The sequence below is a fragment of the Alosa alosa genome, chromosome 2, assembly GCF_017589495.1.
Source record: "Alosa alosa isolate M-15738 ecotype Scorff River chromosome 2, AALO_Geno_1.1, whole genome shotgun sequence".
NCBI classification, from domain to species: Eukaryota; Metazoa; Chordata; class Actinopteri; order Clupeiformes; family Clupeidae; genus Alosa; species Alosa alosa.
Window position 1 is genome coordinate 1728061 of NC_063190.1, and position 15240 is coordinate 1743300.

General features: G+C 39.5%; 1 protein-coding gene across 13 annotated transcripts in view; it reads right to left on the reverse strand.

Moving 5' to 3' along the window:
• The window catches only part of LOC125290922 (glutamate receptor 4-like), a 181569-nt gene that overhangs the window by 79025 nt on the left and 87304 nt on the right, over nucleotides 1-15240 (reverse strand). For 12 of the 13 annotated variants that reach the window (XR_007192889.1, XR_007192888.1, XR_007192887.1 and 9 more), the window contains exons 5-8: nucleotides 12862-12915; nucleotides 12261-12419; nucleotides 2589-2756; nucleotides 2317-2421 (exon numbers count right to left, since the gene is read on the reverse strand). Coding sequence is in view for 6 of the 13 variants with exons in the window: in XM_048237365.1 (XP_048093322.1) it covers nucleotides 2317-2421; nucleotides 2589-2756; nucleotides 12261-12419; nucleotides 12862-12915 (486 nt within the window). In the remaining 7 variants the exon portion in view is untranslated. The remainder of the gene's footprint in view (nucleotides 1-2316; nucleotides 2422-2588; nucleotides 2757-12260; nucleotides 12420-12861; nucleotides 12916-15240) is intronic. The other variant, XM_048237360.1, reaches the window with a different exon arrangement.

A 15240-nucleotide genomic window follows, 5' to 3' on the forward strand; every position in this document is an offset into this window, starting at 1 on the left:
AAACTTTTTCTTTCATTCCCCACTTTGATCAAGGGGGCATTGACTGATGATAGTGGAGATAACGTGTTATCCCGAGGCCTTTGCAAGTCAGCCTCTCCGACGGTAGTCTACCCTATTAAAAATATAAGTTTTCGATGTCCCAAACGGAGAGCCATACTTTGTTGTTTTAACGATCTCTATGCTCACCAAAATGTAGGCATGGGAACATGATGAAGTATCCAACTGTCGTGTGTTAAATTATTGTGATTACGAGCCAGTGGTTTTCAAACATTATGCGTGACTCGGACATCTAACGAAATGCAACAGACTCATATCGTCTTTGCGCGTCTGCAGAAGTTAGCCAAATATGAATGTAATTCTGCGGCATAAAGCAGATGTATTTGTTTATTGTACAGACAAATAAAAATGACATGTCAAGCAGTCAATTGACTACATTTTGTTATTGAATTCGTAGGCTGGGATTACTCTCGGCAACAATTATGTTTAATGGTAGATCCTGCTTTTTCAGAAAGGGCGGCAGGCAGAGCGATGTACAGTGGCAGAGCGACGCACAGCGGCTGAAAGTGGTACTAAAGCTTCCCGCAGCTTCACGCCTCGTAATGCGCGAATGAAGTGGTCATTTGAAAGCGATGCCCACTATAACATGAACATTATAGGCTAAACAAGTCATAAACGTTTATGACATAACGCTTCTGTCACTTACTTCTGTGAAGTGTCATTCGGTTTTTGTCATGACAAGTTAGGGTTAGGGTTATGACAGTGTCATGTCACTCTTATGTAGATACCTTCAAGTAAATTCTGCAGATGAATCCAAGCTAATGTTTTTCTATGCATGCAGACGCCAGACTGAGCTGTATTTAGCATATGTCTCTTGCTGGCCACTGGTATTTTAACATGGCGCACGTACACGGCGAGTTGACACGGCGCTATGTAAATGTAAATGAGGATTTCTAAGCCAATAGGTATGCTTCGAGTTGTTGGTGGTGGTAATTAAACATGAATGGGGCCACATTTATGTATGGGAAATGTTGATTTTGTTAGCTGAAAACGTTACACAGGGGACCTTTAAACAGTATTTCTCCATAGAGAAAGTGTCCAGATGCTAAAATGGCCTGTCTGCAGTCCAGACCTGTCAAATTAGGTGAGTCATGGAATGGAAAACATGATAAAGAATACCCCATACTGTTGAGCAACTGAAATCCTATATCGGGGAGTAATAGGACAACATTTCATTCTTACAACTCTAGAAACTGGTTTCCTCAGTTCCTAAACATTTACAGAATTGTGTTAAATGAAGAGGTGAAGCAGCACAGTTGTAAACATTCCCTGTCCCAACTTTTTCTGACAAATTTTGCTGGCATCATATTCAAAATGAACATATATTTTCCATGAAATAGTCCAAATACTCATTTTCAACAATATGATATGTTGTCTGTGTCCTTTTTGCAACTAAATATGAGTTTAAGAGATTTGCACACTATTACATTCTGTTTCTATTCACATTTTACACAACGTCCCAACTTTTTCTGATTTGGGGTTGTATAATAATAATTGAATTAAAACCCAATTTTGCCAAAGAAATGACAATTGGCCTATTTTTACTATTTCCTCGAAACGTGCCAGCGCAACATCCGACGGGTTTTCCCAGATCGCATCACAAATATTCTTTTTAACAAAAAGAAAGAAACCGTACCATAATCATTGCCACCCCATTTAATAATTTGCAAAGCCCCCCTTTGCCAATAAAACAGCTTATAGTCTTCTCCTGACATCTATAAAGCCAGAGATTACAAAGCAAGGGATTTGAGACCCCGATCGTCGATCACACTACTAAAGAAAACTTAAAAAGAACAATATTGTGCTTGCTTACGCTTGAGCAAGCACATTAATAAAAATAAATAATAACTGGGGATAGTGCATGCAAAATAAAAATTTGTTTGCAATATAGAGCCTTTGTGAAATCCTACAGTATGTTTTCCATCACAAATCTTCAAGAGCTTGTTTTACTTGAAATCAATAGGGTTTTTTTCCATTTAAGTACCACAACAATTGCTCTCAAGAATGTTACAAAAGGTATACATTTTGATCACAAAAGGTAAATATTTAATTTCATACCACATACCATACATACAGCTTAAATTTAATTTAAAGTTGACTGTTATTTAGCTGACACTTTTATCCAAATAGACATAGACTCACAACACACGATACAGCTGATTCTTTGTAAGTTGCCTTAGATAAGAGTGTCATCTAAATGCCCTTACAAACAACAAAACAAAACAAATTGTAATTTAATGTATGAATGATGCTTCTTACCCTTTTTGGACCGTTATTCTTTAGTTCAAAGACATCCATTGAGTAATTAACTCTGCGGCCATAAATGTCAAACTGCACATTTCCTGTTAATCCTTGTAGTCTGACCTAGAATGTAATTAGAAAAAAGTGTAATAAACTCAGAATTCATACGCAAACTGTCCTTTATGTACAGCACAATGTTCTGTGTTGGTGCAAAAATGCATGCTGAAACTTGCCCGTACAATGATTAATTTTACTTTTTACTTATCCTTTTTGTCAATGGACTAACAAACCTGTTTCAGGGTTCGTTCCATCTCCCTGCCCTGGCTCCATGGTGCTGCAGGATTGGCCAAACAATCTCCAGCACTTCCCCTTCGAGAGACGTCCACTTTTTGTCTGCGCAGGCTCCGGAAGGCTTCAGCCATCACCATCACACCATCATATGTCAGTGCAGATGTGTACTAAGGTGTTCAAATTAAAAAGGATCATAACTTACATTTTCAGAATGTGAACCTCAAGTTTTAAGGGAAGAGGTCATAGCAAGAAATACATTGTTTTGGAGAAAATCTGCAAAAGTTTCAAGAATCAAGAATGTGGATTCAAGCATCAATAATGAGGATTCAAGTTCCATGTTGGTCTGTAAAATACTGCAGTAAGAGATCAACAAATAAGGCTCTCACTTGCTTTGAATGCAAGACCAAAGCATGATACACTGCTTAAAATATAGTGCTTAAGTGTCCTTTTTAAAACCTACGTTACAAAGTTTGAACAAAGTTTCTACGTTAAACGATTGAAGCTGAATTAGATGCAGAAATTTTGGTTAGAAGAATAACTAGAAAATGTAATTCCGAGGAATTAACAGTGCGTGAAAATGCAAAACATATATTAACATCAAATGCAAAATAAACTTTTATTTGGAAACAGTTGTGGGCAGAGGAAACAGTTGACGGGAGTCATAGTTGATGACAACTGACAGTTGGAATGGCTGACCAGTTAAATAGTTCCTTGAATTTCCCCTGGGGATCAATAAAGTATCTATCTATCTATCTATCTATCTAGTTGAATAGTTTAAATAGTTAAATTATTGGGGGCCAAGCAGCGAAGCTGTGAGGACCTCATTGTGTTTCTACGTTTTCCTATTATTATTGGGGGCCAAGCAGCGAAGCTAATTGGGGACGGTCCCATGATTCATGTCACCAAGTTTCATGTCGGCAACTCGAACCCTCTAGCGCCACCAACAGGCCAAAGTTGGAAGTGTGTTCACTCAAGTAACTTTTGACCCGTAGGTCCGATTTTCAAAAGTCAGGTATCGTTGGAATCCTTGGACCAAGCCGAGTTCAACGCACCCTATGACGTCATTTTCCGCCATGATGGATTTTCCGCCATTTTGGATTTCATCAAAAACACTTAAAATGTATCAGGGGTCACATACTTTCTCTGATTCCCACTAAATTTTACACAGATCATCTTCAGACCAAGCCTCACAAAAGTTATCACTTTTCGTCTTGAAGTATTACCGTTAAGCCAGTAACAGCCAATCAAAATTTCGCTAAGCCAAACAGGAAGTGAGCTCATATCTCAGCAACCCTTGCAGTCATCAAATCCAAACTTGGTATATGGACTCATGACCCCATCAGGAGGACGCTCTAGAAATTTGGTGACCTTTGACCTCTAGGGGGCGCTGTAAATCAGTAACATGCCTTTTGGACTGTACAGTGGGCATCGCTTTCAAATGACCACTTCATTGGCGCATTACGCGGCGTGAAGCTGCGTGAAGCTTTAGTACCACTTTCAGCCACTGTGCGTCGCTCTACCACTGTACATCGCTCTGCCTGCGGTCCCTTCTGAAAAAGCAGGATCTACCATTAAACATAATTGTTGCCGAGAGTAATCCCAGCCTACGAATTCAATAACAAAATAAATCATGCATAATTAAACATTACCTTGATTTAGGCTACTTGGGTATGGCTTAAGGCTTGACTACACGGTGGTAACGAAAATCAAAATCGAAATTTGCTGTCTACATTATTGTCAGTGTTGGGGTTAACGCAACTACGCAAATCAAAACAGTGGTGTGATAATTGAGCCAGTAGAGAAATAACTGTTCAGAATTAATCTGTAGCCTTGGGTAGGCTTCTGCAGAAAACAATGTTGTTGCCGATTTAATAATATCTGGCGGCGTTTTTAACAGGCTACATAATAGAGGCTTAGACAACTATGATCCACGTTTTGGTTTTAAGTAAAATTAATTTGCCCTACTTCTTGACTGAAATGTAGTCAATTGACTGCTTGACATGTCATTTTTATTTTTCTGTACAATAAACAAATACATCTGCTTTATGCCGCAGAATTACATTCATATTTGGAACTTACATAGTCCAATGCATCGTTCCACTACGTTAGTGTTTCCCAAAACCATAGCAACGAACGTTCGCAACCACTATCGTAAAGTTGTGTAGTTACAACTACACCTCTCGACCTGTGGTAGAATGCTAGAAGCATAGTTCCAGGGATCTTCATGTCAAAGACGTCACTGACGCCAGTTATTTGTTTGCAAATTAATAATTATAAATATATTTAGGTTTCTAATTGATATTTACACTTCTAACCACCATACATCCATATTTTAAAATGCCCAAGGCAGAAAATACATAAATTAAAAGTCAATTTGCAGCCATGTGCACGTAAGTAAAAGTCACACACTTGCAGATAATAATAAGGTGGTGCGCACTTTTTGACGAGTCAGCTGAGAATATGTAGCCTTTGATTTTCATGGAGGGGGGGGGGTCCTTGTTAGTTTACGCAAAACAAGCCAAGAAGGCTGATTCTGATTTTGATAATATGATCTGCACAAAAGATAAACTTAGGTAAACAACGATGTCAATATTGTTGTCAACGTCTTAACCCAGATTCGAACTCTTGGACAGGGGACTGGTAACTGCTGTGCAACGGCGGCTGTCATCTGCCGGCCTTAACGCAATGCGCCACAGAAGTATGTGCAGGTGCCCGTTCACGTGCTACTAAACGTCATTAACCACCTTAGTCCAGACTACTGAAGTTTGGCGTGCACAGACATTTTGGGGGGCAGGTGCTCAGGAGGGGGGCACTTTTTAGCGCACATGGAACACTTCATTATAAAAAAAAATTACACGCACATGTTGAATGAAATTTGACTTGTGCTGCAATTAGTAAATCAATATACAATTAAGACAATAAAGAGACCAAAATGTGTTAATTTATGTTGCCTAACAAAACCTATACAACAGAAAACGTTCGTCTTAACACATAGATTTGCAATTGCAAACTCTACCGAAATTATTTGTAGCCTATGTGGTCGTCCTCACGTTATCGGTCATTGACTTGGGCTACAGCGTAAAACTTTATCAGGTGACCAGTCAGCTAAAAATGCTTAGTTGTTTGATGCTGTATGAGACATTTTACTGCACAACAAAATGATTACCGTTTGGGCTTTAGCGGGCAAACTGTACGATTTACTTGATCTGTAAGACAATAAAGAGACCAAACAGTACGAGAAGGAGTTATAGTGGGCTACTGACTGTTGTCATTACATAAATGCAGATGGGCATTTTCACAGGTAATGGGGAACTTCCCGTTTCTTCTGTCACAAATTAATGTGTTAATACATGTTGCCTAACAAAACATATACAACAGAAAACGTTCTTATTAACACATAAATTTGCAAAATCTACCGAAATTATTTGTATGTGGTCGTCACGTTATCTGTCATTGATTTGGGCTACAACGTAAAACTTTATCTAGCTTCATCTAACTAGTTTATCAGGTGACCAGATGGCAAAAATGCTTGTTTGGTGCTGAATGAGACATTTTACTGCACAATTATTACATGTGGGCTTAGAGGGCAAACTGTAAGATTTTGCTTGATCTGTATGTTACCTGGCTGATGGGGCACGGGAGAAGCAGCCTGTCAGCGACCATGCCCGCTATCTGAAGACGCTTACTGAACTGCTATGGTGCTGCGCATCTGGCGTGCCCTGCACGCGACCGCGCGAGTTCACGTGACAAAGGAAGAGAGCTTTTCAAAAGATCATTTCAAAACCGACCTCAGTAAAATCTTAATAATATTAATAATAATAAAAAAAAAAAAAAAAACAAGTTTCAAAAGGGCATTTTCGTTGATAAAGGGCAAACTTCCTAGTGCTTTAGCACCACCTAGTGTCTATGTATGCACGCCTATGGTTTGGAAACTATCATGGTCCAAACTTACAGTACTATGTAAGTACGACAGTTTTGGGAAACAGTCGTAACTTACATGTTGGTTAGTTGAACGATGCATCCTGTTAGTAAAAAGCTAACCTCCGTAGTTGTACGGGAAACGCCCCCCAGATCAGCTTGTAGGCCATTAGCAATCTGTTTATTTTATTTTATGAAGCCTACACAGTATATCACATGCCACATTCTCACTTTCAATAGACAGATGCAATAGCCATTGGTCAAGTATTGAGTATAAAGCAATTAAGATAGTACCCTATACAAAAAGTACTTCATACTATCATAAAAATTCGTTAAAACGAATAGCATTTTGCAACTTGACAAAACACTGGATTAAATATCGTAGGCACAGGAGAAAACTTGTACATCCATTGGCCCGTGGGGAGATCACATGCCAGCTGCCTCTCCCTTCAGTATGACTTGTTAGGCTGTGAGCTTGTTTAAGCCAAAAAAAAACTATTGCAGATATCAATCGTCTTTGTTCATGGGTTTGGCCTCACAGCAGAGGCTTAGACAACTATGACCCACGTTTTGGTTTCATAATTTGCACTACTTATTGACTGCAATGTAGTCAATTGACTGCTTGACAGGTTATTTTTATTTTTCTGTACAATACACAAATACATCTGCTTTATGCCGCAGAATTATGCACTTGGATAGCCTATAGAACGGGCATATTTTGGAGAGAACGCACGCAAGAATCTGTAGGCTATTTGTGGCTGGTTACCAGCAAACAATGTTTAATGCATTAACTCAAGACGTCAAACATTTTCTAAACAATACAAACAGAAAGGATGCAGCAGGCAGCAAATGTAGAAGAGTCATTTCCAGTGGAAGAACAAAATGCTGAATGAAGCCCAAATTTATAAAGGCATATCTGGCAAGTTGTTATTTTTTGAAGACGTAAATGGTTGGGCTATAGGCCTAGTTTGCAAGAAGGATACATAAAGTGTGAGCATGCCACACTATCCACAGCTGTGGTAGCGGGGGTAGGAGGATTACTGTTAGCGCAGGATTTATATAAAATTCTTCAACAGAAGGCCTGCCTCGAATGCAGGCTTGTGGTTTGCGCAGCCTACAGTAAGTAGGTCTAGTGAGTTAGGAGTCCTCTAGACTTCTTTTCAGCTGTCTCAGAGGTGGAAAGTTGCGTTCGTTGGGGGCAGGGCCGGGTTAACAATTCATAGACCCTTGGGAACAAATGTCTGATTGCCCCCCCCTGCCCCCCAGTCAACGTGAATCCGGCGGTCAGTTAATAGGCCTATCGTGAAGATTTGTATTGCCATTTAAGGCACGAGCGCATCTGTGAGGCCAAGCCTCACCAAGTAGCCTGTTTGTTTACAACTAACATTACATTTAATTAAACTGCTTATAGGCTATGCCGAAATAGTTTCAACATTTTGAATATCAGTGTCGTGTGAATTAGGAAATGCCTTATGGCTGAAAGCTGCTTGCGATCCCCCCTGTCAAGCAATAACCATACAAAAAGTTAAAAACAGATGACATGATGCGCGTCACTGACATTATGCGCAAATAATATAGCCTAGATATTCCATTATATTCGAATACATGTGTTTATTTTAGAGGGGATATTCAAACGTCATTTTTGAGCAATTTTGACAGCCCTAGTCTACTGTAGGCTACGCCAATCGTCTATTAACACCTTCCACCTAACCCCGGTGAGTGGGGGTCGCTATAATGCGTGTGAAATAGCACCATTGAGTAGCCTATGCAAAATAGCCTTAAAATCGTTCCGGTGTTGATCCTGATTCTCTACTCTTTGAGCCAACTAATATGTTACGCGAATCAATTAACTATTGTAGGCTACCATTAATTAATAACGTAGGCAACACCCAGGTAACATGTTGTCCAGGCTATCTGAAACAAGGGGTTGCCTCTCATCTACAACAACTGGTTACCTTGGGCTGCTACAGTCGTCAGTGCACTGTGCACAGTAGGCTTATGCTACTCTTTGTGGTTGATCAACTAAAAATAAAAGATGTATTTGGTGATGACGTTATTGTAGGCCTAGTAGACCTAAATTCTGAGAAATTAAATGGTACGAGAAACGATCTACATAGTGCACCAGACCGCAATGTCTTCAAGGGTTGAATGAAGGGAGTTTGCAAAAATCTGTGTATTTTTCAAGTCAATAAACATTCTTAATTCGAATGTCTTTGTCAGGGAACATCTGACTTTTAAAAACCATAGGCCTGGTAGTCGCTCAGACAAGGAGTTATAAGATAAAGGCAATACCATTTGTGTCACCTAATGCAGTTCAGTGAATTAGCAAGATACCATCAGAAGCCAACAATCATAAAGCACAGTGTGCGCGCACGCTGTAGCGTGAGTTCTTTCTATCTGCTTTACTTTTGTGAGTTGCGACCACCTAGGCTATGTTATAGACGTTCTATGAGGTACCAGTGTTTAGCTGTGTCACAAAACAATAAGCTTTGTCAGACTACTTTTAAAATGATATTCAGGGCTATATACATTTTAAACATTCGGGGCTGAAGACCCGACAAAGGCTTGCGTTAATTCTTCAGGTGGGAAGTGTCAGGAATTTTCATACGAGAGATGCTCTCATTGGTGGTTAGTATATGGAGTAGGGAATTGACAGCAACATATCCAATCACATTATGAGAGATGCATAAACTGCGATGTTTGATTTTAAATTAATGTAAATTTAGCCGGGACTGTAAGCTGGCACACTTGGGTGCTCGATGTTTTCAGTGGGTGCCCGAGAGACGGAGCAACCACGGTATCGGCGCCTATGACAAGCGTATCTATAATAATAAAGTTTTGCAGCTGTGCAAAAGAAGTTCTGTATGTGCAAAGACATTTCGTACCTGTAGAAATATTTTGTACATGTGTGAAAGAAATGTGTATTTGTAGAAATGTTTTGTACATATGTGGGGGGGAAATGCGGATCTGTAAAAATATTTTGTACACGTGTGGAAAAAATATGTACCTGCACAAATACTTTGTACGTGTGTGAATCTCCTACGCGATGCTACACAATGATTTCCTGCGCAGCATTGAAAGTACGAGCTTGTGAAACTGATTTGCAATGCTTACGGACTTTTGACCCTAATTTTACTGCCTTTCTGAAGAGCCAATCAACACATTGCTTACTGCCAACCAATCAGCGTTCCCCACCGACCACCCAGATTTTGGTGCTAAACCACAGATCTAGTTATTAAAACTGGAGGTAACAGCAAGGCAGATAGGTCGTAACATTACTGTAAATGAGCACCCATGAGTATTTCTGGACTTAAATATTACAAAGTGATTTGGTTACTTTATTTGTCATGCTTTTATCAGTTGTAACATAGTCAAAACGTTAAGCATATCATATCGGAACATGAAATAATAACTAGCTGCCATAGCTATCCTAGCTGACGCTTATCGTAGCTCATAGTGCTAGGGCTAATGTAACTCCTCAGTTTGTATGTTGCCCAGCGAATAAGTAGGCTTAATTCTTACATGTCTTAAGTTAAAGAATTGAAAGAAATAGGAAATAAAGAAAACACTTGAACGGGTTTATCCATTTACATTCAGATCTTGCTATAGACTTTGCCTAAGCGCTCGCTTGCTTGGTAGTCTACCGTCCTGTTCAGTCTATGGTTGCTATAGCAACCGCTGCTGTGCTTCATAAACTGACGAGATAACCGTGCTTGAAATACTCCCGAAACACAAAGAAAACAAAACAAAATGTACCTATGTAAGAAAATGGGATGTTGTTGTATTCCAAACAATAAACCAACAGTCCTGGAAGGGCATTACTACGGTTAAATCTCACTATAATCTCCTAGCCGTGGATGTCCCATTACAACCCATTCATTTGATTCGCCTTTTTGCCGTCCACTAGGCTATTATTATAGGCTTGCAAAGGGTGATAAAATAAACGTGTTCTCATATCAAATAATAATAGCAGATAAACATAAATGTGTGTACAGTATTACTGTTTATAATCATGAATGACACCACTGAATCACCCTTTCGGAAATGGAATGAATAATTCAACTATTTCGTCAACATTACTGCTAGCTAGAAGCTAACCTATAACGTTACAGTCTAAAAAGCGGATGGGAATAGCTAACGTTAACATTATGGCTCCGCTTCAACCCTTTTTGCGATCACAGTATAAATTGAGCTACCACGTCACTCTTAATTAAGTTATAATTTTGCAAGCCCAATCAAAGAGAATTTCTAATAAGACATTATAGACGGGCTCTGAGTATACTCTTTGATATGAAGCCAATCGGTTTAGCACCAAAATCTGGGTGGTCGGTGGGAAACGCTGATTGGTTGGCAGTAAGCAATGTGTTGATTGGCTCTTCAGAAAGGCAGTAAAATTAGGGTCAAAAGTCCGTGAGCATTGCAAATCAGTTTCACAAGCTCGTACTTTCAGTGTTGCGCAGGAAAGCATTGCATAGCGTCGCGTAGGAGATTCACACACGTACAAAGTATTTGTGCAGGTACATATTTTTTCCACAAGTGTACAAAACATTTCTACAGATACACATTTCTTTCACACAAGTACATAATATTTCTACAGGTACATATTTTTTTCAGGGAGGTGGAAGAACCTTAGCAGGACCTATAAGAGGACTTCAGTGCGATCACGTGATCATGGAATGTATTCCCATTGGTTAACGCCTCGTGTTCTCCTTCAGGTTTGCTAAGGAGTAACCCATTGCTTAAAATAGTGGAGAGCTGGGATGAGAACATTGTGTCAAATCTTCGCATTGTATCGCGGAGTGATTTATTATTAGCTGTGCAAAGTCTGAGTTGAAATGTCCAGGGATATTCCAACTCATGGAACGTCTCTCGGCCAATCAGAAACAAATAAATAGTTCCATAGAACCCAATTGTTGTATAAACAACTATCTTGTAAGCCTTCAAGCCGCTATTCCCACTATAGCCTATGGGGATTGTGAATAAAATAGCCTAGGCTGTAGATTATGTAGATGTAATCTATTGGATACAATAACAACCCCTGTAGTCTGTAAGAGTATAATGTATGCATGAATTTTAGGCTTGATTCTCTTGATATCTCACATCTCTTCACCTCTCCAACCTTTCTGACAAGCTGATGGCTGATGGTCAGTAGTGGGAACTACTGTTGCCATCGCGATTTCCTTTTAAAAGTTTCTTATAAAAATGAGATCTCAATTATCAACAATGACAAGCCAGCTGGAACCTGCCACGCTCTCTCCCTCTCGTGCACACTCAAATGCAATTAAATGGAGTAGCATAACGCTGCTGCAATGGAGATACTATGTATCTCGATGTAACAAGCTGACATTGTAAACGTTCTCTAAGAAGAGTGTAAAGCAGTTTGCAGTAGCCTAAAGTTAACCACAACGTCGTATATCACTGGAAAAAATTGGAAGTGGCCTATGAACTTGCGGCGGGCCTGATTAAAGTGCGTGGCGGGCCGTAGTTTGGACACCCCTGGTCTAGACTGTCTATATTGTTCTGTAGATGTGTGGAAAGGGCAGCAAGTCCCTCAAACAGAGTATATTACTATCCCATAGTATCCCAACTACAAAGAGTAGTTGAGTCAATTGCACTGATCTTGTTAGTGAGCTTGAAAAAAGTCCACTCAATTTAGATGCATTTTGCAGAAAATTGTAGCCATAGATTTAGATGGACTTATTCTTCTCAAAGGAAATTAACATGAAAAATTAGCAGGAATACTTTGAGCATACCTTCGGGGGGGTGTCAGACCCTGGGTACTCCCGCTGGTCAAGCTTGTTCCAGCGTTGCATGAGCTTAATCACCATGGGATTGCTGAAGTCCACTAGCTGAAAGCCAGTCACATTTGCTCCACCATGCATAAAGCGCTCCAGATTGATGTCCTTAAAGCCCTGAGGAAGTGAGGAAACGGACAAAGGGTGACAAAAAGAGAGTGGCGTGTGTGTATGTGAGAGAGAGAGATAGAGAGAGAGAAAAAAGAAAAGAAGAATAAGAATAAGAGACAAGAGAGCAAAAAGAGAGGGGAAGCAAAGAGCCAGAGAAAGAGGTACAGTATAGGTCTTCCACTGCTCAGATAAGGGTGAATTAACAAACGTAATTAATTTTGCAAATGACAACCGTGAGCCAATAATGAAATAAGTTTCCTCACAGTCAATTATTTGAAATGGTCACTGGTCCAAAAGTGACTTACCCTCACCTTGTTTTGAAGAAAACACTTAAGGTGGTATTACAGATGATATTAAAGAATTATGACATTAAGAAAGTGACTGTGGAGATGAATGATATACAGGGAACACAAATGAATGGGTGACAAGACAATCAAATTCCTCTCACCAAATTGGCCATGATGTAATGGTAGCCCTTAACATGTTTGCCAACACTCACAATCTGCAGAGGTAAACACAACACAATGAAAATAATGGAGCATCCTATACAGTACCCTTAACATACAAAAGCATGGTAGAAAAAAGCATTGTTTGATGAGCTAAACAAGAAGCACTACACATATGGGGTGTTTGAACTAGCTTGCGTTTTCCACGGCCTACCTAATGTTGAATTTAGTCTACATTACGGTAGTGTTAAAATTGGACGTGAAACATCATTAACATTAGGGCTGCTCGATTATGGCAAAAATCATTAACACGATTATTATTTTGTTTAAGATTGAGATCTCGAACACAATTACTCAGTGGAACTATTTTGGAACTATCATTCATTTTCAATATTTTTTTTAACATTTTTTAAATTAGAATTTTAAATATAATCCAACAGAAAAAATACATGCAAAAAGATATTACACATAATAACTGTGGTGGTAGTGTAGTGGTTAAGGAGTTGGGTTAGCGTTCAGTAGCCTGTAAAGTTGTGGGTTCCATTCCCAGCTTCCACCATTATGCCCTTGTAATATAGTTAACGTAAGTCACTTGTAACAGTGTCTGCTAAATGAATAAATGTAGTAAACTCAAGACGAAAGGAGAGCATTGTTGTGAAACTGAATATAGAAAAAGAATCATTATTCGATTATGTTGTTTTAAAGTCAGAATCGCGATTAATCAGTTAATTTGATTAATTGCACAGCCCTAATAAACACCTACTTACAATTTCACTCTGTTCACTGCTAATCCTCCTGCAATCCAATTTTGCCGACTGTTAAGGAAAGTTAACGTTACAATGACCCCTACCTCACCCCTAGCCCCTTGGCTAAGGGAAACAACCCGAAAGATAATTCTAATGAAATAATGACAACTTTTATTATTATTTATTTCAATTTATAGCCTTGACTTAAGTGCATGCCTGCAATGATTTCCTTTAAACAAAAAGGAAAAAACATTTGTTATTATTACTATAATTTTCTAGGGGGGCTCAAGAGGAGAACGATTCAAGAGGGTCAATTCTGGCACGCTGTGAAGCTGGCACGTTCGAAGGGTTCGAAGCTGTCACGCCCATTTAGGAGTCTAGCGGGAGGTCCAGTGTCTATGTATTCCTATGGGAGAAATGAAAATTTTCTCGGAATAGAGTGTCCCAGTGGCGCCACTTCCGTTTGCCTCCATGGGACCGATCTTTCAAAAAATTTTGAACGCCAGTCTATGGCGAAAAAGAAATTATTTTCTGGTCCCGGTTGACTTGTGCCTTGAATTACCCATATGATGTTTGACAATTTTTCATGTAAAGACATTTGCAGTTTGTTTCGTAACTATTGAATTACAACATTGTGAAAGATCGTAATTCCAATGACTACAAACCCATCAGTCGTGACATCAGAGTGACGTTAGCTCATTCACAGCCACACTAGATTGTACAAGCTACTGTACATTAGATACTGTTAAGTGACATAGCAGGCAGCAAGATGCAACCGTTAACTAGCATAACAGCTAATCTTACCGTTTCATTACGTTGGTAACGTACATCGTTCGAGACGACAGATGTAGTCAAAGATTGTTAAGGCGGAGCAAGATACTTCGTTGTAGTTCATGTCTATGGGCGCGAAATGGGGATCGAATCCTGTCTGCATAAAGAGGCGTGTCGATGACGTATTGATGAGCGTACGTTGCAACCGGCCAACAGCAGCAGCATAAATAACCGGCGCACACCTGATATAAAGTCGATATTCTCCAGACTGGAATGCTCAAAAATGCTAAAAATGTACCTGAAATGTTCAGAAGGGTTTGAGGATCATGAAAACGTGCCCAAAATTCACATTCTTAACTCTACCTCGACCTTAGCATATGTGGTAAAATTCTGAGCAATGCCCATAGACTTCAATGGAGCAGTCGCTGCCTCTGCTCTGCATAAAGGGGGATTTTGACCCCCGATCCGGGTTCCCGGAAGTGGCTCCTGATGAAATATCTTGCTCCGCCTTAACAATCTTTGATGTAGTCCACTGAGCGGATTCGCACAAAACCAACATAACTTTTGAAGTCTATCGAACAACAGTACTTTCTTGACGTGAAAAATTAATCTTTTAAATTCACACACATCATATGTGAAATTCGTGGCACAATTCAAACTGGACCAAAAAATAATTGTTATCTCTCCATTAACTCCCATTCATATTTTTTTGAAAGATAGCGGAAGTAAAACGGAAGTCACTGGGACACTCTATATGACCAATCCCTTAGCCCTACATTCAGCGATGTAAGTTATGAACCCATTTTCTACAAGCCATATGTCTCCCTAACATTCCGACATTGAAATTGTATTTTCCAACAAAAC